General features: G+C 42.5%; 1 protein-coding gene across 2 annotated transcripts in view; it reads left to right on the forward strand.

Moving 5' to 3' along the window:
- MBOAT1 (membrane bound O-acyltransferase domain containing 1) overlaps nucleotides 1–20,728 on the forward strand; it is a 106,101-nt gene that overhangs the window by 57,578 nt on the left and 27,795 nt on the right. For both annotated transcript variants that reach the window (XM_017544090.2, XM_017544091.2), the window contains exons 4-7: nucleotides 2,556–2,651; nucleotides 15,328–15,383; nucleotides 17,453–17,507; nucleotides 19,446–19,629. In XM_017544090.2, coding sequence (XP_017399579.1) covers nucleotides 2,556–2,651; nucleotides 15,328–15,383; nucleotides 17,453–17,507; nucleotides 19,446–19,629 — 391 coding nt within the window. The remainder of the gene's footprint in view (nucleotides 1–2,555; nucleotides 2,652–15,327; nucleotides 15,384–17,452; nucleotides 17,508–19,445; nucleotides 19,630–20,728) is intronic.

Genomic DNA, 20,728 nt, shown 5'->3' on the forward strand with positions numbered 1-20,728 from the left:
ACATGTTCTCCCTACCACTTCTTGATTCCTTAGACGTTTTAGGTTTGGCCAGGGCACGAATGCATCGCCCTGTTGTACTGGGACCCTGTGCTTGGCACCATCCTTGGCAGGCGGGGTCTTACTACAACAGTTGAGTTGCATTTGCTTTCTTTCCCCTGTGGGCCAGATGAGGTATGGGTGTAGCTCCTGTTGAGGACAAAGGGGACGCAGCAGGCATGGCCGCCTTGGAATTGGTCCTGGAAAAATCTGTCTGCTGAGTCTGCTTTGTGTTTCTGCCTTGAGCGTGATGAACTGGCTGGAGAAAGGGAACAGTTGCTGGAGGTGATGAGGCCCAACTTCATTCCACTTCTGCTTCTGCACCTAAGGGAGTTGTTTATTTTCTCTTAGTTATTTGCCTTGTTGACCATCTTCCTGGTTTGGAAGTGGTTTGGGATGAACCCACAGTAGAGAAAAAAAAATCTTTTCTGCATAGTCACCACTTTGTTTGCAGATAATGGTGAAGAGCTCTTAAAAGTTACATAGTGCTTTAGCGTTGACAGAACCCCTTCACACTACTTGAAGTCTGGCGATCCCTTACTACCAAATCAATCTTTATTATCCCTGCTTTACTGTTCCTTAGGCTGATCTGATCTTCATGAGTTATTTTAATGTGAATATGTGCTTTCAATATAATTTAATATCAGAATATACATCTTCTTTGTTTTATGGTACCTATTTAAAAGATACCTTCCGAATTTATGTCTGTGCCTGATGGGTTCCTGAACCATTTAAAATGTGTAATGTATTCATTTCAGTTCATTTCAGCTAACAGTAACGGAACCCCTCCCATGTGTCAGGTCAAGGGTGGGGACGTTCAAGGTCACAGTGAGTTGGGGAAGCAGACACATACGTAAATAATTCTAATATTGTAATTACGTATGTTGGCGTGTAGTGCTAGAGATACACAGACATTGGAGCAATGGATTGTGCTGGCGGAGAAGCAGGAGGGGTGGTGGAGTGCATGGAGTAAGACCAAGCCACGTAACGTTGAAGAGGTGACTTTGGAGCTGAGCCTTATCTGAAAATTAGGTAGGTTCCAGATAGACTATTGGATGGAGAAGGCAATTGCAGGCAGAAGAAGGAGCACACAGAAAGACGTCTTGCCTGAAAATACAGGTTTAATCGTGGAACTCTGAGCAATGCAGTGTGATTTGAGAGTAAGGTAGGCATGGAGCATGGCTGGAGATGAGTCCAGAAAGATGAGGAAGAGCACAGCGTGTGAAGCACCTTGCATGCCCTGTTCAGGGGTTGCAATTTCGCTAGATAGTGGGATCCACTGGAGACTTTTAAGAAGAGTAGCAGTCCCAGAGTTGTTTATTCATTTGACACACAGTAGTTGGATAAGGTGAACAAAGCGCAGTTGACCATCTTTGCCTTCATGGACCTTACAGTTTGGTCTTGGAGATGATTGTTAATAAGTTTGTCTTAGCTGGGACTGCTATAACAAAGTTCTATAGAATGGGTGGCTCATAAACCACAGAAATGTATTAATATTTCTCAGTTCTGGAGGTTGGAAACCTGGGATCAGGGTTCCAGCATGTTCTGGTGAGGACTCTCTTCTGGGTTGCAGACTGCTGTCTTCTTGTATCCTCACATAGCACAAAGAGCGAGCACTCTCTGGGGGTGCGTTTGTAGGGGAGCTAATCACATTTATGAAGGCTCCACCCTCATAGCCTGGTCACCTCCCCAGGGTCCCACCTCCTACTGTTGGGGGTTAGGGTTTAAACATAGGAATTTTGGGGAGACATAAACATTGATTGCACAGCTTATCACCAGTGTTAATAATCACACATTGATAAATGTTTTAATTGACCAGGACTTATATGTGGACATGTGTGTTTGTGTGGCTTGTGTGTGTATGGCTAACATACACTATAAGGCAGTCAGGAACTCATCTCCAAAGGAAGCCAAGGGGTGCTCATGAGTAAGTGGTATTTGAGGCCTGAGGCATGGATGGGCAGGGTCCCAAGCTGAGCTTGAAAATGCTAACACTGGAGGGGTAGGTGGAGGAAGGGAAGCTGAAGAAGGAGCCTTAAAGGAATTAACCAGAGAAGTGGGAAGCAAACAGGAGAATGGAAGCCAAGAGAATAATATGGCAATGAGTTGTATTTTACACAAATAATCACGTAAACATGAGGGCTGTGGAGAGGAGACTTGGGTGTGAGACCTTACAGGTAGTGATTCCCAGCCATGACCGCACGCTGCCATTATGCCTGCCAGGTGTGGCTGGTACCAATGAAACAGGAATAGCTGGGAGCCCATCCCAGGGATCTGTGGTTTGCGAAGCTCCATTCCATTATGCGGCTAAGGCTGGGAGCCACTGTGTTGGTCCAGGTGAGAAGAGATGAAGGGCTCAGCTAGAATAGAGGGTGAAAAGGTAGATGGGGATGTTGCTGGACCAGATAGGACATTGTGACCGATTGCATGTGGAGGGTGAAAGAGAGGAGGAGGGGAACATTAATTGGATTTATTATTGTTATGCATGATAATCTGATCATCTGTGTTTTTTCTTCCAGATATTCCTTTTTTGTAGCAATGGGATATCTTACAATATGTCACATCAGCCGAATATATATCTTCCACTATGGAATTCTCACTACGGATTTTTCTGGGTGAGTATCTTACTTTAGGGAGAAGGGTTTGACTGCTGACTTTGACTTGGTCTCTTGGGGTCTGTAAACATCAAGCATGCGCAAAAGAATCCTTGGTGCTTAGTTAAATCAGTTGTTAATGAGATTGAGGCTGGAGACTTGATTGATGGTAGGACTGTTAGCTCTGCTGTGCTGTAGGACAGGGATCATAGACTGCAGCCTGCCAACCGTGTCTGTCCTGCTGCCTGTCTTTGTGCAGTTATATTGGACACAACCAGGCACTTATACATGTGTTGTCTATGACTGCTTCTACACTGCCGTGGCAGAGTTGGATAGTTGCAAAAACCACGTGGTTTGTAAAGCCTAGAATATTTACTATTTGCCTCTTTACAGAAAAAGTTTGCCAACACCTATTCTGAGGTTCTTAACTCAGGGTTGGTTTTCATCTCTCTCTTTTTTTAAAGTTTATTTATTTATTTTTTTTCAAATTCAGGGGTACATGTGCAGGTTTGTTACATGGGTAAAGCTGTGTCATGGGGGTTTGTTGTACAGACTGTATCGTCACCCAGGTATTAAGCCTAGTACCCACTCTGTATTTTTCCTGATCCTCTCCCTCCTCCAATCCTCCACCTTCTGAAAGGCCCCAGTGTCTATTGTTCTTTCCATGTATCCGTGTGCTCTCATCATTTAGCTCCCACTTAGAAGTGAGAACATGCAGTATTTGGTTTTCAATTCCTGTGTTAGTGTTTTCATCTGTCACTAGTTATTAATACAGACATTTTTTCGTACTAGCTGATAAACACCTGCTGCTGTGACCCGTTTGAGTGCTCCTGGCTTCCCCGGGCCTTGGCCCCCAGGCCTGCTTGACCTCCAGCAACTAGAAGGATAATTTGTAAACATTTTGTCTATTACCATGGCCTTAATCTGGTGAGCCACCTTTTCCGTTGGATACATGGTAAAGACTGTGGATGGAACACTGAAAATTCAATGCCCTGTTGAGGTTAGTTCAGGAACAGCTTTTTGTGAATCTGGAGGAGTGAACACTACGGCAGAGCTGTTCCTGGTGATGTGTGATCTGTTATCCACATCGCTTCCCAGCAGTTTGGTTGTGTTCTCTGCAGGCAGCCTGAGGTCAGGGAGAACCTGAGCTCCCCACTCGGGTGGGACTGTACCTCCTTCATGAGTTGTTGGTGACCAGGCAGTGAAACGAGGGAGTGACCACTCGTGGCTCATTTCTGTGAACTTTGCAAGTTATGCAGCTCAACTGTCCCCCCTTGAAAGGGCTCAGGAAGGCAAAGAGTGTTGTTTTGGGACACAGGGATTGTGGCATTTAAATCTTTATGACTGTGGTTTGGTCTGAGACTGGTGTTTCATGCATAAGTTCTTCTTACTCTCAGGCCTCTGGGATTTTACCTGTTTTTCTTCCAGTGGTGTGTCCTCTCCCTCACATTGTGGAGCACACTTTGTACAAATTCACAAACTTTGTTGTTTAACAATATGCAGGCCAGGCATGGTGGCTTCTGTAATTCCAGCACTTTGGGAAGCTGAGGTGGGTGGATCACTTGAAGTCAGGAGTTCGAGATCACCCTGACCAACATGCTGAAACCCCATCTCTACTAAAAACACAAAAGTTAGCTGGGTGCCATGGCAGGCACCTGAATTCTCAGCTGCTTGGGAGGCAGAGGCATGCGAATCACTTTAATCTGGGCTATGGCGGTTGCAGTGAGCCGAGATCCTGCCACAGCACTCTAGCCTGGGCTGTAGAGCAAGACCCTGTCTCAGAAAAACTCCCCCCCAAAACCCAACATGCATTGCTAGTAAAATATGAAAAACATGGGAACAGCAATGTTAACAAAATAAACAGGCAGGTATAGCATTAAAAGGAATCTCTAAATGGGGATCACAACTCTCCATAGCATTCAATCAACAAAAACCACTTTTTTGGTTTCACCCCAGAAGAGTTCTGTCACTTAATAGGTGGTCAGGAAATGAATGCATTAAATACTCTAGTATTGACTATTCTTTTTTTCAATGTTTCCAGGAAACTCATACTTATTATTAAACACTCCCTTCAGCCATATTGGTTGGGATATTAAACAAAAGTCGTTGACTGGCCAAAACGACATCATTACTATCTTCTCTTTTTAAGGCAGGAAGCATCTCTTCATTCATTTCCGCAACAACGTTTGAGTGCCTAATATGTTAGGTACGATGCCAGGCTCAAGAGACACTGTGCATTGTAGGCAGGAGGAAGGATATTCCAGGCAGAGGGGGAGGCTTTGGAGGAGCACTGAAACGCAAGATGGGTGCCCGTGGAGGTACCAGAGAGCCTTTCTCTCCTTTACCACCTGCATCCTGTGCCACCAGGTCCTCTCCGTGCGCCAACCTGGCTGTCGCTAGAATCTGCACACTGCCCTTCATGCCCACTGCCGCCACCCTGGACCCCCCAAGCCTGTAATGCCTTCCTGACTGGCTGTCCTTCCTCCTGCCCTGCCCCATCTGCAGTCCGTGCTCTGCACACTCATCAGAATGAGGCTGCAGGCCGGGCACAGTGGCTCACACCTGTAACCTCAGCACTTTGAGATGCTGAGTTGGCAAGAGGAGGAGGAGACTGCTTTGAGCTCAGGAGTTTGAGACCAGCCTGGGCAACATAATGAGACCCCATCTCTGCTAAAAATATATTTAAAAAATGAACTGGGTGTGGTGGTGCATGCCTGTAGTCCCAGCTACTCAGGAAGGAGAGGTGGGAGAATCTCTTGAGCCCAAGAGATTGAGGCTACAGTGAGCTATGATTGTGCCACTGTACTCTGGCCTGGGTGACAGAGCAAAACCCCATATCGAACAAACAAACAAAAGAAAAATTAGAAAAGATGAGAATAAGGTTCTAAAATACAAAGCTGACAACGCTCTGGACCCGCCAGGCCTTCATCTCCTGCCGTCTGCTCCTATTGTCCAGTGCAGAAAAGTCTGTGGTCTGCACACACACGGTGGGTTAGTTCCCACCTCCGTGCTTGTGCCTTGCCCATTCCCCTTATCAGAAAGCCATTTCCCGTCTTTTTCAACTGGAAATCTCTTACTTCATTTTCTAAAACTCAGCTCAAAGATCACTTGCCTTAAAAAGCTTCCCTGGTTGCCTTCCCCTCCCTCTCCCCACCGCCTGCACCCCAGAGCCATGCATTCCGACCTCATGTAGCAGGAGGTCTCTTGCCTGGCTCTCAAGGGCTGGTGCTACCGTTGCCTGTCAGTCATACCTTGTCCCTGGTGCAGGGAGTGTTTGTAGCTGGCGGTCACAGATTCCTTCCTCATCCGTTGTGGCATATGCTTAGCAGGTGTTATTTGTGTTTTTTCCCATGCTTGTTTATTCCAGTTGTATTTACATGTCAGTATCAGGATTCTTTAGAGAAACAGAACGAATAGGGTATTTCTGTGAGGGGATTTATTGTGGGAATTGGCTCATGTGATTATGGAGGCCAAGAATTCCCACCATGTGCCACCTGTGAACTAGAGATCCAGAAAAGCTGGTGGTGTGATTCAGTCTGAGGCCGATGGCCTGAGAACTAAGGGTCTAAGTCCCAGAGTCCAAAGGCCTGAGAACCAGGAACTCCGATATCTAAGGGCAGGAGAAGATGTCTCAGCTCAAGGAGAAAGAGAATGAGTCCTTCCTTCGCCTTTCTGTTCTGGCCCTCTAAGGACTGGATGATGGTCTTCCACACTGGCGAGGGTGGATCTTCCCTACTCAGTCCACGGATTCAAATGCTGATCTCTTTTGGAAACACTCACAGACACACCGAGAAATGCCGTTCTACCAGCTGTCCGAGCAATCCTGAGCCCAGTCAGGTTGACACACAAAATTAACCATCACCCTTTCTGTGTCAGTGGATTATATCTGCATGTGAAAGGAGAGATGATGATTTCGCTAAATCTAGTTTGGATCCCTTGGAAAGCCACCAAGGCAAGTTTAGTTTATTACAAGTAATTGCCATTGAATTAAATGTGGGTGAGAATGCCGAAAGGATTGGGGGTTGGGGGAAGGAAGTATAAACATTTTGCAGGCATCTTTACGTTCTTTGACCCTCTCGGTCTGTGCTAGAGAGAATGACCCTGGAGATAGTGGCTGGGGTGTCTATTAGAGAGATGCCGTCCTTCAGCAGATCTGTACTCCTAGGAAAGGCTTTGGTCCTGTGACAAAGGCTCATTAGTTCATTATTCAGCGGGCAGTGATTGGAGAACCCCATGTATACTAGGCACAGCAATAGGGAACCAAAGTGAGTGAAGACTGCAGAATGAATGTGTAGCTACATGTTTTAAGTTTGTATAGAAAGTTAAGGCTGGGCATGGTAGCTCATGCTTGTAATCCTAGCACTCTGCGAGGCTGAGGTGGGAGGATCACTTGAGTCCAGGAGTTTGAGACCAGCCTGGGTAACATAGTGAGACCCCATCTCTTCAAAAAAAATTAAAAACTCAGCTGGGCTTGGTGGTGTGTGCCTGTCATCCCAGCTATTCAGGAGGCTGAGGTGGAAGGATCGCTTGAGCCCAGGAGGTCAGGGCTGCAGTGAGCTGTGGTAATGCCATCGTACTCTACCTGGGCAGCAGAGCAAGACCCTGTCTCAAAAAAAAAAAATTTAAAATGTGAGTGTATCACTGCATACTAGGTTTAATAGTGTCCTCCAAAAGAATGTGTCCTTATTTGGAAATAGTCTTTGCAGATGCCATTAGTTAAGATAAGATGAGGTCACATTGGGTGGGGCATCATGGCCGACACTTGTAATCCCAGTGCTTTGGGAGGCCGAGGTGGGTAGATCACTTGAGGCCAGGAGATTGAAACCAGCCTGGCCAGCATGGTGAAACCCCATCTCTACAAAAAATACCAAAATTAGCAGGGCATGGCGGCACACACCTGTAGTCCCACCGCTACGTGGGAGGCGGAGGCAGGAGAATCCCTTGACCCCAGGAGGTGGAGGTTGCAGTGAGCCGAGTCCATGCCACTGTACTCCAGCCTGGGCAACAGGGTGAGACCTTGTCTCAAAAAAAACAAACAACAACAAAAAACAGATGAGGTCACACTGGATTCGAGTGGGCTGTAGATCCGGATGACTGTGTCCCGGTAAGAAAGCCATGGGGGACAGACTCACAGACATGGAAGAGAGAAGACGGAGGCAGACATTGGAGTGATGCAGCAGAAGCCCAGAAGCTCCAGGGTTGCTGTCGCTGGAAGTGAGGAAGGAGCATGGAACAGATTCTCCCTCAGTGTCTCCGGAAGGAACCAGTCCTGCGGACGTCTTGATTTTGGGCTTTTAACCTCAAGAACGGTGAGAGAAAACATTTCTGTTGTTGTAAACCACCCAGCTTGTGATTTCTCACGGCAGCCCCAGGAAGCTCCTGAGCACTGTTTTATGATTCCCCACCTTTTGATGGATTAACAGTGTCCCCTGATCCTGATCCTCTGGGATAAGGAGGCCTCTGCTGTCTGCACCTCTGGCTGTTCCTGTCACATCTCCATTTGTTTTACTGAAACCATAAACTCTTGAATCATTTCTACATCGTTTTCAGTGTGATCAGAATTCTGAAAAGTTACCAAAGAGAAAAAAATAAAGGGTATTTGTGGAAAACAGACACGTGCTTCTGAACGTCGTGGATTTGGGGGTTTGACAGCAGGGGGTGTGGAAATCAGTTCCTGTCAACCTCACTTTCAGCCGAATAGTCTTGATAAATGTCCTCAAGTGGTGTTTATTCTCTGGCATTTTTTGGATCTCCTCGTATTAAGAAATCTGTGATGCTACCCATGAAACTACAGAATGTTTGAACTAGAAAGGACACTGTTGTTAGGGAAAGAATACAGAAAAAAAACCTGCTGCCTGAAAATTGCATGTGGTTCAGTTCTCTAACTACCGAGTGGCCCTACTATCTAGTTCTCAAAGGCTATGTTGTCTTTTCTTCTTTTTATCATTATTAAGAAGCGTTATTTTTCCCTACTACCATAAAGGCACACTGCCTTGCTATCATAAACCCCTCTTCCTGGGTAATGTCAGTTAACATCCATGGAAGAGTACATACCAACCTGGAATTGACAAAATGTTTTAAATTGCAAATTGTCACTTAGAGAGGTTCTTTACCAACCAGTGTTTTGCCTCATTACAGGCATGCAAGCAAACCATTCTGTTCTTCAGAATGGAATTGATTCAACCCTATATTGCAGTTGAAATATCTTGTTTAGGATTTTGTCAAGAGATAAAATAGTATTTTAAAGTTGAACCTGGTGTTTTAAAGCAGCCCTGATGTATAGCCATTCTCTTTTGAGCATGCATGCAAATGTTTAGCATACTTTATCATACCTCCAGAATAAGAGCGCAGAGGAATTGAATAGGATCGGATGAGGTTAGTGCTTTTGTCAAACACTAACTTTTGTTAGTGTGTGTGTTTAATTCTGGAGAACACATAAACTTTAGATTTTTCTGGGACTTGAAATTGTATTTATCATTCTAAGAGTAATCAAGTTTTCATGGACTGGACTGCCATTAATGGTGAGGGAAACAAGATACACTTGTATTGGTTCTGCTAATACATGCAGTGGCAAATGTCCTTTATGTTTTCTCTGTGAATGTGGGCTGTTAAAAGCACTAGAATATTTCCTGTTCTCCTGGGGGAAGCTCAATGATTGCTTGTAATACAGCTGGTACTTGGTTCCTTTTAGGTTTGTGATAGCAAACTGATTCTTCCTTTTTGCTCACAGAACGGTGCAAATCGAGTTTTCTTTGGAGGGCCCCAGCAAGAACTCTGATTTCCTTTTGCAGTGGTCGGCCAGATTCAGGCAGATAATTGCTCTCCCATCACGATGGCGGGTTGATTTGCCCACGTGTTGTTGCAAACACTGTGACATGAGAACTCTTATGCACTGCTAGTGGGAGTATAAATTGGCTTAACTCTTCTGGAAGGCAGTTTCACCATCAATTTCAAGCAGGAGTTTTTGTTTTTTAAGTTCACATCCCATGATAGGATAAATTCCAAGGAGTTAAATTACCATAAGGAAATCAAATTTATTCCTAAAGATGTTCGGCTGTTGTCGATAATGATAAAGCAGACGCATCCTAAATGGTCTAAAAGAGGAATGATTAAATTATGGTGGCAGTATGTCTCCATTGAAAATGATGTTTTTAAGAACTGTGAAAACCGCAAGACAAGGACATGTCCCAATATTGCATTTTTCTTTTTAATGTGGACATGTATAGAACAAGGGTGAAAGGAAATACCGAAAATGCAAAAACAGTATTGGTGATTTTAATATTCATTCTACTTTTTTATATTACCCTGATAGTTAGGGAAAGTCCGGGAATTTTATTTAAATATGTTTGCATGTATGTTAAAAGATGGTGGTGCACTGAAGCTAACAGAATTGGAAGAATTGCCATTCGTGTTCCCTGTTCCTTAGTGGGTTGTAGTAGAAATACTATTTGCCTGTACCTCTTGCTAGTGATGGTGATCATTTGTCCTGCTGTTCCATGGACAGTGTTTTCCTCTGTTGATTTATGACATTCTGGTCACTCCATGTGACCAGCCCAGTATGTTCAATAATTGGGTTCTATAATAGGAAAAAAAGAAGATATTTGCTAAGAAATTTCAAGATTTATTTCATGTTTCTCTTTCACGCTGCTGCCAGCTTTTCAATAACTAGGACAGTCACTTGGTATTTAATTCTGCAGACATAAATTATACCAAATATATTCTATGGGTTCTTGTTCAGCTAGAGAATTGGTCATTCTGTCGTTGAGTGCCAAAATATAGAAGTTAAATTTCTGAAGAAATGAAAAGAGTAAAAGCCTTTTTACTCTCATTGACCCCTCGATGGTTCTGAATAGATACCAATGAACTCTGAAATGAGTCAAGAGGCTCATGATCTCTGCCTTTAGTTGCATTCCTAGGAAGCCTGGTAGGACTATGTACTTCTGTTGCTGCCACTTCTGAGTCACTTATTTTCTCGCCGTGTGCTGGCATAACTGATAGGAATTGGGAGCACTCCACTGAAGCTGTAATGTCATCCTCCTCCTCTGCAGTAATTCAGGGAGTGTGGAGAGGGTGCAGGAGAGGCAGAAGCAACAGGGGGGTGAGGAGATACTGCTTGAGCTTTCTCTGTCTGTTGCTCCCCAGTCTGAGCTGTAGGTTGTACAAGTTCCATTGTATCTTGGCACCCACTGAAGTTGTGCAATATAGCAGTATTGGTCTAGGTTGCTGTTGAGTTGGAAGTCTGTTGAACTTGTATTCTCTTACCCTGCCAAACTTCTTGCTTTCCTGACTTCCTGCTTTCCTACTATCCAAGTACCACAAGTAGATTTTTATTATAAGCAAAGGAAGTAATAAAGATATAAAGTAGAGCCTTTTGGTTGTAAAATTACCCTTGGGGAGAATAAGAGGCTTGAACATCAGTTCATCTTCATGCTGGCCAGCCAGATGTGTGATTGGTTGCCTCTTCCAACACCAATAACTGATGGCTGTGATATCTCATCATCCCTTCCTGGCTTTTCTGGGACATCAGAACTTTACCACTTTAGATCCAAAGATTAAGGTAAAATAGGCAGGTTTTATTGAAATATTGCTCACATCTAAGATTTTGTTTAATGTTTTAAAGACAGGTTATTTTTGGTTAGGAGTTGATGTTGGGACTGAATGAATGGGTACCACATCTGGTGAATTGCCTAGAGTCTGTATCAGAAGGCAGTGATGGGAGTGCTGGCATTGTTCTATCTTCTTTTCACTTTGAGCATATTTTCAGCTACTTTTCTCTTTATTTATCCTATTCTATTTCATTGTCTAGTCTCAACTAATGATCTTAGTTTCAAGAAGAAACATAAAATTGGCTTTGGCTTTTTTTCTTTTGAGACAGAGTTTCGCTCTTGTTGCCCAAGGTGGAGTGCAATGGTGTGATCTCAGTTCTCCACAACCTCCACCTCCCAGGTTGAAGCAATTCTCCTGCCTCAGCCTCCTGAGTAGCTGGGATTACAGGCATGCACCACCATGCCCAGCTAATTTTGTATTTTTAGTAGAGATGGGATTTCTCCGTGTTGGTCAGGTTGGTCTTGAACTCCCAACCTCAGGTCTTTGGCTGTTTTTAGTCATGAAAAAAAAATTATAGGACAAAAGGAGAATAGCTTTACTTCATCCATGCAGGATTCTGTCTAACTCCAGGTTAGTCAGATGGTTTCCTTAGATCCCACAATTGACAACTGTGTTTAAGTCCAAGGTTGGAGAGGCAAAAATCTGAGTGAAGCTGAACGTCAGTGGCGTCATAATCCTAACAAAATTGTTGAGCTGCGTCAAGGAGCTGTGTATAGATCTCCTCCCTTTTTTGTCCTTCCTGTGCTTATAGTATGCTCTCCTGTGTACTGAGTTTTGTATTTTTTGCAGAAAAAAAAGGACATGAATTCCAATGTAAACCAATAAATGCATTCTGGATTGTTTTATGATTTGATTAAAGTATGACATGGATGATACTTAAGTTTAATCTTAAGTCAGCAACTCTAAGGATTTGATTCTTGAGTCTTAGTAACTTGGGCAAAGTAAATTTTCATATCCGATCTGTCCATACGTTCAGATAAATTCTCAAAATGTGTGCAAAGAGAACTTGCTTTGAGAAAGACAGTATGGTGCTATTCCTTGCACTGTACAAAAGTAAGTATGTAGGAAGATTCTGAACTCCTTTGCCTTCGAGCTGCCTTTAGATCACCATTTTTACAAGTTACTAATTCATCGTGTTTTATAAACTCACTGTCATATTTTGTTTCTTTTTATTTAAATTTAAATATTTAAATTAACTTCTTTAGATATTTAAAACAGAAGCATATATTGTCGAAAGTATGGTCTAGATGATGTGTGACAACAATTTGACCCATAGCTTCTAATTTTTTTTTTTCCCTAAAAAAGTGCATCTTTTCTGAGGGATGACATTATGGCTTTTACATAGACCCAATGGTACAGATTTTATATGGAATAATTAGTATTTATTGACTTTGCTCTAGCTGTTCAGTATTATGTATTGCATTAGTCTGGGTTCTCTGAAAAGCAGATGCTGAGATGGAAACAGGCATGTAAGAGATTTGTTTGGTGAAATGCTTGTTAGGGAAATTGGAGTGGGAAGTAGCTAAACAGATTGAAATGCAGGTTTGACACCTAAGAAGGAAAAAGGGAAGGAAGGAAGAGAGGTCTTAGATTGAAGTGCCGTTCTAAGAGACTTTTGGCAGATTCAGTAGAAGAGTCCTTGAGTGAGCTAAAATTCTTAGACAGAGGAGGATCACAGTTTGTAGGGAGAGGCCTGCCTAAGTCTCCCTGTTGTACTCCCTCCTTGTCTGGGAGTAGCCCGATGGAGGCATGGTCTCAGTGTGAGGGCTCTGGAAAGAAAATTCTTGTGCTTTGAAAGCTGTGTTTGCAGACTACCTTGAATGTGAGGCTTAGGGTGAATCTCTTTCAAGAAAACCAGCCCTGGTCATCTGTTAGGTGTTATGGGTCAGAGGTCTTGTTGTCAGGAGGGTGAGCCACAATCTGGTCTTAGAAGAACCTTTAATGTCGCCCTGATTGGTAGGACTGAAACCTCATGCTTCTGCGAGAGCAATTTTGTTTTCCATATAAAAGAGCATGGTGTAAATGGGTGTCATCTGTGAGTACATCTTCCTACACTTGCTTCACCAGATCTGGGAGAGCAGATGCCCTTCCTTTTTTTCTTCCACAGCCAAGTTCTCTTCCCCTCTCTCAGTCTCATGTACAGCATTAGCAACCTTGTTTCAAACATTGTACACTGGCTACTGGGCTTTAAGATATACAGATATTGCAAATAAGATATAAATGTAGGTAATGGTAAGATTAAGATCTAAATTTGGTAAATAGTGGGTATTTGTTGGCACTTTCTTTAAAATAGTTTATCTTATTTGCATATATTTATAGTTTAAAATGTAACCTCATTATTTTCAAGAGACGGAAAATGGGAATTAGGATGAGAGGAATGAGACAAGAAAGCAGATTCACAGAGCAGCCGATGAGTGCTGTTGACATCAGATGTGGCCTAAACGTGGTTTGTATTATTGAGTTGTATGAATTTGCGTATAGTCCAGTAAAGTCCCTTATCAGATACATGGTTTGCAAATATTTTTTTGCATTCTGTGAATCATCTTTTTCACTTTCTTAGGTGGCGTACGTCCTTTAAATTCTAATGATATTTATTTAATTTTTTTTCTTTTATTGCTTGTGCATTTGGAAACCAGTGCCTAACCAGAGGTCACAAAAATTTATACCTGTGTTTTCTTCTAAGGGTTCTCTTGTTTTAGCTCTTAGATTGAGGTTGTATTCTTTCATGCGTACATCTCATTGTCCCGATACCATTTGTTAAAAAGACTTTTCTTCCCCTCATTAAGATATCTTGGCAGTCTTGTTGACACAGGTGCCGCTTTTCAGGCAAATTTTTATTTGATGGCTTTTTCCAGATTAAAGTTCACATTATTATTGGTTAATAAATGGTTTATTTACAGGCAGCTGCATTTTACAAATGTATCTTCTACTTCATCTGCATGGAAGGATTGCCTTTTACAGGAAAAAGCATAGTAGAGCATTTTTAGATGAAGGAGCCCGTATATCTGTCTATCCAGCTAGCATCAGGGCACTGGATTAGGTATCTCCCAAACCAGCTCTTCTCACATTTTAAAGAGTGAATTTCCTGCCAAGCTTGTTAAAATGCAGGTTCTTAGGTGGGTGTGGTTGCACATGCCTGTAATCCCAGCACTTTGGCAGGCTTGTGTGGGAGGATCACTTGAGCTGGTGTTTGAGACCAGCCTGGGCAACACAGTAAGACCCAGTCTCTGCAAAAAGTACAAAAATGAGCTGGATGTGGTGCTACATACCTGTAGTCCCAACTACTTGAGAGGCTGAGGTTGAAGGATCGCTTAAACCCAGGAGGTTGAGGCTACAGTGGGCCATGTTTGTGCCACTGCCCTTCAACCTGGGCAACAGAGTGAAAAAAACACAGATTCTCATTTTCTAGGTCTGGAATGGAGTCTGCCTTTCTAACCAGCTGCTGCACATGCTGGTGGTGCTGGTCCAGAGACTACACCATGTAACAGCATAAGAGTGTCTAATGGGAGCTTGTTATTCAGTGTTGTTATACCTACCTGTGTAAAGTGATTTCAAAGGGAAATAAAAGTGGTTTCTTTAGAATTCATTATTTTTGTATTTTATTTAATAAACTTCGAGATGAAAAAAGCACCATGCAGAAAAACAGAACAAAAATTTCTTTCCAATGGCTGTATTAGTCTGTTTTCACACTGCTCGTAAAGATATACCAAGACTGGGTAATTCATAAAGGAAAGAGGTTTAATTGACTCACAGTGCCTCATGGCTGGGGAGGACTCGGGAAACTTACAGTCATGGTGGAAGGGGAAGCAAACATGCTTTCTTCACATGGCAGCAGGAAGGAGAAGTGTGAAGTGAAGGGGGAGGGGGGAGCCCCTTATAAAATCATCAGATCTTGTGAGAACTCACTCACTATCACAGGAACAGCATGGAGGTAGCTGCCTTTGTGATTCAGTGACCTCCCACTGGGTCCTTCCCACGACATATGGGGATTATGGGCATTACAATTCAAGATGAGATTTGGGTGGCGGCACAGCCAGACCACATCAACAGCCTTCTTGCCAATCTTGATTATTTTCTGTCTTCCTTCCAGGCCTCTGATGATTGTCACCCAGAAGATCACAACCTTGGCATTCCAAGTTCATGATGGTGAGAATAGCAGCCTTTCTTTTGGTTCTCAGAATGAGCCTGACATGCACAGCTCTTCTGTTTATTCTGTGTGCACAGTCCAAAGTTTAGACAGATGCTAGGATCTTGCTTTATCTTGTTCAAAATTTCCGAGCCTCGTCAATCATAGCCTTTCACTTTTTCCAGCCATTATTCACCATTTTCCTGTGGAATCAGCAGTCTAAATTTTCGGACATATTTGTACGGAGAACTCTGTGTTTTTTGTTTATCTTTGCAAAGTTTTAAATTTAAGTTAATTTGTGACACTCTATGCCCTTTGTTTTAAATTCTTTTAAAAAGAAATGCCATCCTATTTGCTTTGGTTTGATCTCTGAGAAGCTCACAAGGTAATGAAAGATTAAATAGTATTGGCTGGTTAATCATTTTTAAATGCTAGGTTTTTTTTGTTTGTTTGTTTGTTTTGTTTTTTCTTGGCTTGGAAAACTATCTAATGATAATTCCCTATAAAAAGCTGGGAAAGGGAAGAATCTTCTGTTTGTATAAAACTGAACATTTTCTTCACTCAGGCACTAACTGAAAATGGCCAGAAAGTGTGATTTACATTGTTCAAACTGGGTTCCAAGGAAGGGAGGAAGATTATTTCAACTGGGCGGAAGATTTCAATCTGGGCTTTAGAGATGCCAGGTGCAATTAGTAAAAGTATATTCTGAGGATTTTTACTGCTCCAACAAGCACTTTTTGACGGTTGACATTTCTTTATATGTTGACAGGTTGAAATTTATCTCTGACAGCTAGTTTTCTTGTTTTCCCTTAAAGCTTGTGAACTGATTTAATTTCATTTGACCCAGTATATCCCTAGTTCATACTTGGTGATGTAGTCATTCTAGAGAGAACCGGGTAGTTTTATACCAAGGATGGAGTCTTTCTAGGGTACCAACTGACCTGGTTTGCCCAGTACTGAGAGGTTTCACAAGATGTGACTTTCAGTGCCAGAATCAGGTTCTCAGTAAACCAGGGTGAGTTGGTCACTCTGTTTATAACCGGAAAGTCCCCTTGGCAGTAGTTATGGACATTACCAACCAAAGTCAATAGCTAAAATCAGTTTAATTTCTAGGATTGCCAGAGATTACTATTTGGTGAGATCTTATAAAAATAAGTTTTTTAAAAACTTGGCTTCTTTTTTCTTTGTAAGCAGCCTTGTTGCCTAAATTTACTTTTTAAAGCATTCTCAGTTTACCATATTTTCTGGAACATGCCTTAAATGCAGCAAAATGTTTACTTGCCTTTTTCTTTTTTTTCTAGTGTGTGGGAGGAACAAGTAAATTCCAGAAATACTCTGCCTCCTCTTAGGCATGGTTTTGAATTGCCTTCATGGTTGGTGACTGTACTCAGCCTCAGCTGAATATATACTTTTAGAGTTGACATATTGCTATTAAGATATTACTTCAGTTTCTTTGAATCTTAGTTAATGTGTAAATTTCACAGAAAGCACGGATGTGATTTGGTTGGGAGTTTTTATGCTACAGATGAATGATAAAAAGAAGAAAACTCTGATAATTCCTTTACAGTTTCCCCACACTCTAGATTCCATTTACATTTCCCCCATTTTTTTTAAAAGAAGAGCATCTCCTGTTTCTTTTTCCATTATGTCCCACAACCAGGCTCTCAGCTTGTACTAGGTGTCTGCACCAAGTACAGCCAGGGAAGTGTTTAAGCCGCGGCAGCCTGTGAAAGGCAGGATGATTTCTCTGATGTATCAGGGAAGAGATACACAAAGTGGCAAGGAACTCCCAGCTGTAGCAGATGGGGAGGGCTCCCTGGGGTCCATGTCATATTGTGCAGATTAAATAGGAGGAACCTTTGAATCCTTCCCTCCATGTGAACCTACAGGGACTTTGCTTCTCACACATGTACTTATGGGTAGCTCTTTTGGTCCAGGGCATTTTTAAAAAACTAAAAAGAGGAATTCTTTATGATTTATGAAGCATACAAAGATTACCTAGTTCAAATGACTTTGATGAGACCCTTTTAGGATTTGTTATCTAATTCACTTCAAACACTTTATTTCTAAATTATTTTCTTTTTCATAGGATTAGGTCGAAGAGCTGAAGACCTTTCTGCTGAACAACATCAACTTGCTATCAAGTAAGTGAAGTTTAACAATGTATTAATAAGCCCTTTGCATATCAGCATCTAGAAATTTTCCTCATGTAAACAATATCTGCACATTAATTCTGTTATATGGATACAATATTTTTTTTTATGAATCTACCGTTGATGAACATTTGCATTGTTTACCAGTCTTTGGCTTTTACAAATAATTAAGTGATGAATAACCTTGTACTATGTCATTTTTAAATGTGTTAGGGTAGGAATGTAAGATAGATTCTCACAAGTAAATTGTTAGATAACAGAGTGAATAGAACTGTACCTCTGCAAGGTTCTTCTTCCCTGGGGTTGTTAGGATTACTCCAGAAGTATTTTTATTGGGCATATGTCTTGGGCGTCCTAAGGAATAGTGAATGGTCAATGTCAGTGTGATTAAATGCCATTGTGAAAAGAGACAGGAAATAGGGCAGGAGAGTGAGTATAGCTGAGTTAAGTATAGGACGAGGGCTGCAGGTGGCTTTGCCAGTGTTGATGTCCAGCAGGAAGCGGGAGTGGAGAAGAGGAAGTGGGAGGGGAATAACTTTGATCTGAGAGTAAAGATGGCATGTGGAGTAGCACATCGGTGCAGCTGTGGTGGGTGGTGGTGTTCCTGCTGGACAGAAGCAGGGACAACTGGCATAAGTGAGGATGGTCCCAGGTGGTAGAGGAGACTGAGTTCTTCCATCCTGCATTAAGGAATTAGGACTTGAAAGCAGTGGAGCACTATTGAAAGATTCTAATGCATCAGCTCTTTGCTAGGCACAAAGGAGGTACAAATGAGCTAGGGCAGTAGTCCCCAACCTGTTTGGGACCAATTTAGTGGAAGACAAATTTTCCACTGCTTCAGGATTGTGGGTGGTGGGGGGGATGGTTTCAGGAGTGCCTTACATTTATTGTGCACTTTATGTTATTATTACATCATAATATGGAATAAAATAATTATACAACTGACTATAATGTAGAAAGGGTGGGAGCTCTGAGCTTGTTTTCCTGCAACTAGATGGTCCCCTATGGGGTCGATGGGAGACAGTGACAGATCTTCAGGATTCTCATGAGGAGTGCACAACCTAGATCCCTCTCGTGTGCGGTTCACAGTAGGCTTTGCGCTCCTCTGGGAATCCAGGGCCACTGCTGACCGGCCAGGAGGTGGAGCTCAGGTGGTAATGTGAGTGATGAGGAGTGGCTGTAAATACAGATGAAGCTTCGTTTGCTCACCTCCTGCTGTGTGGCCCAGTGCCTAACAGGACACAGACCAGTACCAGTCTGAGCCTTACCCTAACCCTAACCCTAACCCAGCTCTAGGAGTGGCATTTCAGGGAGCCTTGATTCTATTTTGCTAGAACAGACCTTCCAAAATGCCATAAAAGCACTACACAGAACTGTTCTCTACAGACTTTTTTTCTGCCACTACCCTGGGTTGTTGCTCAGGAACTCAGGTCTGGTTGCCAAAGCGGACAACAGGCTGCTACTGAGGTACTTCTGTGAGGCCTCTTCCAGCGGAAACTGGTTCCATCCATCATTTGTTTTGTATTTATGTTGGCAATCGGGAAGGGCTTTTCCTATTTGGAAGCATCTTGATCAGCTAACATTAGGTCAGGTTCCACCCTGCTTTATGTTTGTCACCTTCCTTTTGTCCTGAAGACAGGGAAGGTTGATGAGAAAAGGACATTTCCCAGCCGGAGTTGCCCTTGCACTGAGTGGCTACAGCCGTGTGTGGCCAGCAGAGGGCGGCATGGAGCCCTGCCCCTGCAGTGAGCCACCTGCTTCCTCAACCTTGCCTTTCCAAGATTTCTGCTAGGCTGACTTTACAGAAACAAAACAAGAAAGATCATGTCATGTATCGCAATCTACAGAGGCAGCATTTGTGTTTGGTTATTTACAGATTCTGAAGAAAAAGCAAAGACTGAAGCCTTTTAAATTTATGTATTTTCACAGAGTGAAACCCTCTTTTTTGGAATACTTGAGTTACCTTCTCAATTTCATGAGTGTCATAGCTGGTCCTTGTAACAATTTCAAGGACTACGTAGCCTTCATCGAGGGGAAGCACATACACATGAAGTTGCTGGAAGTGAACTGGAAGCAAAAAGGTTTCCACAGCTTGCCGGACCCGTCTCCCACAGTAAGTTTTTAGTGTCTAGAGAATACGGTTTTGCTGCTAGGGTTGACTCTGTCTAATAATGGTTCTAATTAAAAAGCCAAATAGTTTACCAGAAAGCTTGGCCAATAACTTTTTGTTCTCATTTATTTAAAATACAGGTATAGTTCCTTATTTGCCGCAGTTCTGTGTTGGAGCAATGGGTGTTTATTTTACTGAGAAGCTCATTGGCTATGAAAATGAAAACAGTCAGTTCATCTGTCAATATTTAGTGCATACAATGTGCCCAGCGCTGCGGAGTTAACACTTTTGAATACTATGGATGTTTTGCTTTTATGAGTTGAAATTCAAGTATAGCCAAAAGACGATATGTCATAAAAGATGGGGGGACCACAGAACTGGAATGAATGTGCTTTTCTTGCAGAGCCCACTTATTGCAAGGGAAACCAGTTTTACATCGGCATGCCCAAAGCTTGCTTCTGCTGTCCTTGAGAGAATTTAAGATGACTTTTTGAAATAATATTTTAAATTTTATTTTGTTTTATTTTTTAATTTAATTTTTATTTTTATTTGTTGAGATGGAGCCTTGCTCTGTTGCCCAGGCTGGAGTGCAGTGGCAAGATCTCGGTTCACTGTAACCTCCGCCTCCCGGGTTCAAGCGATTCTCCTGCCTCAGCCTCCCAAGTAGCTGAGACTACAGGCACCTGCCACCATGCCTGACTAATTTTCGTATTTTTAGTAGAGATGGGGTTTCACCATCTCGGCCAGGCTGGTCTTGAACTCCTGACCTCGTGATCCACCTGCCTGGACCTCCCAAGGTGTTGGGATTACCGGCGTGAGCCACCATGCCTGGCCCCAAACCTGAATTTTATCAATCCCAAATTAGTCAATATTAGGATAACTCATTACAAATATGCTAAATTTATTCAGCTCAAATATCCTGTATTTAAGGGACATTTGTAATTAATGAAGGGAGTGGTGAAAATTGGAAAAGGAAGGAAATGAGGATAATTCGAGTTAAATATTTTGAAAGTGCTAAAGTCTTGGCAAAAAATATGAGTTAAGTGTTTGAAAACAAGTGATTTATTAATTAGGTATGAGTTTTTAGTTTTTTTTTTTTTTT

Source organism: Cebus imitator, unplaced genomic scaffold, assembly GCF_001604975.1.
Source record: "Cebus imitator isolate Cc_AM_T3 unplaced genomic scaffold, Cebus_imitator-1.0 Scaffold165, whole genome shotgun sequence".
NCBI lineage: Eukaryota > Metazoa > Chordata > Mammalia > Primates > Cebidae > Cebus > Cebus imitator.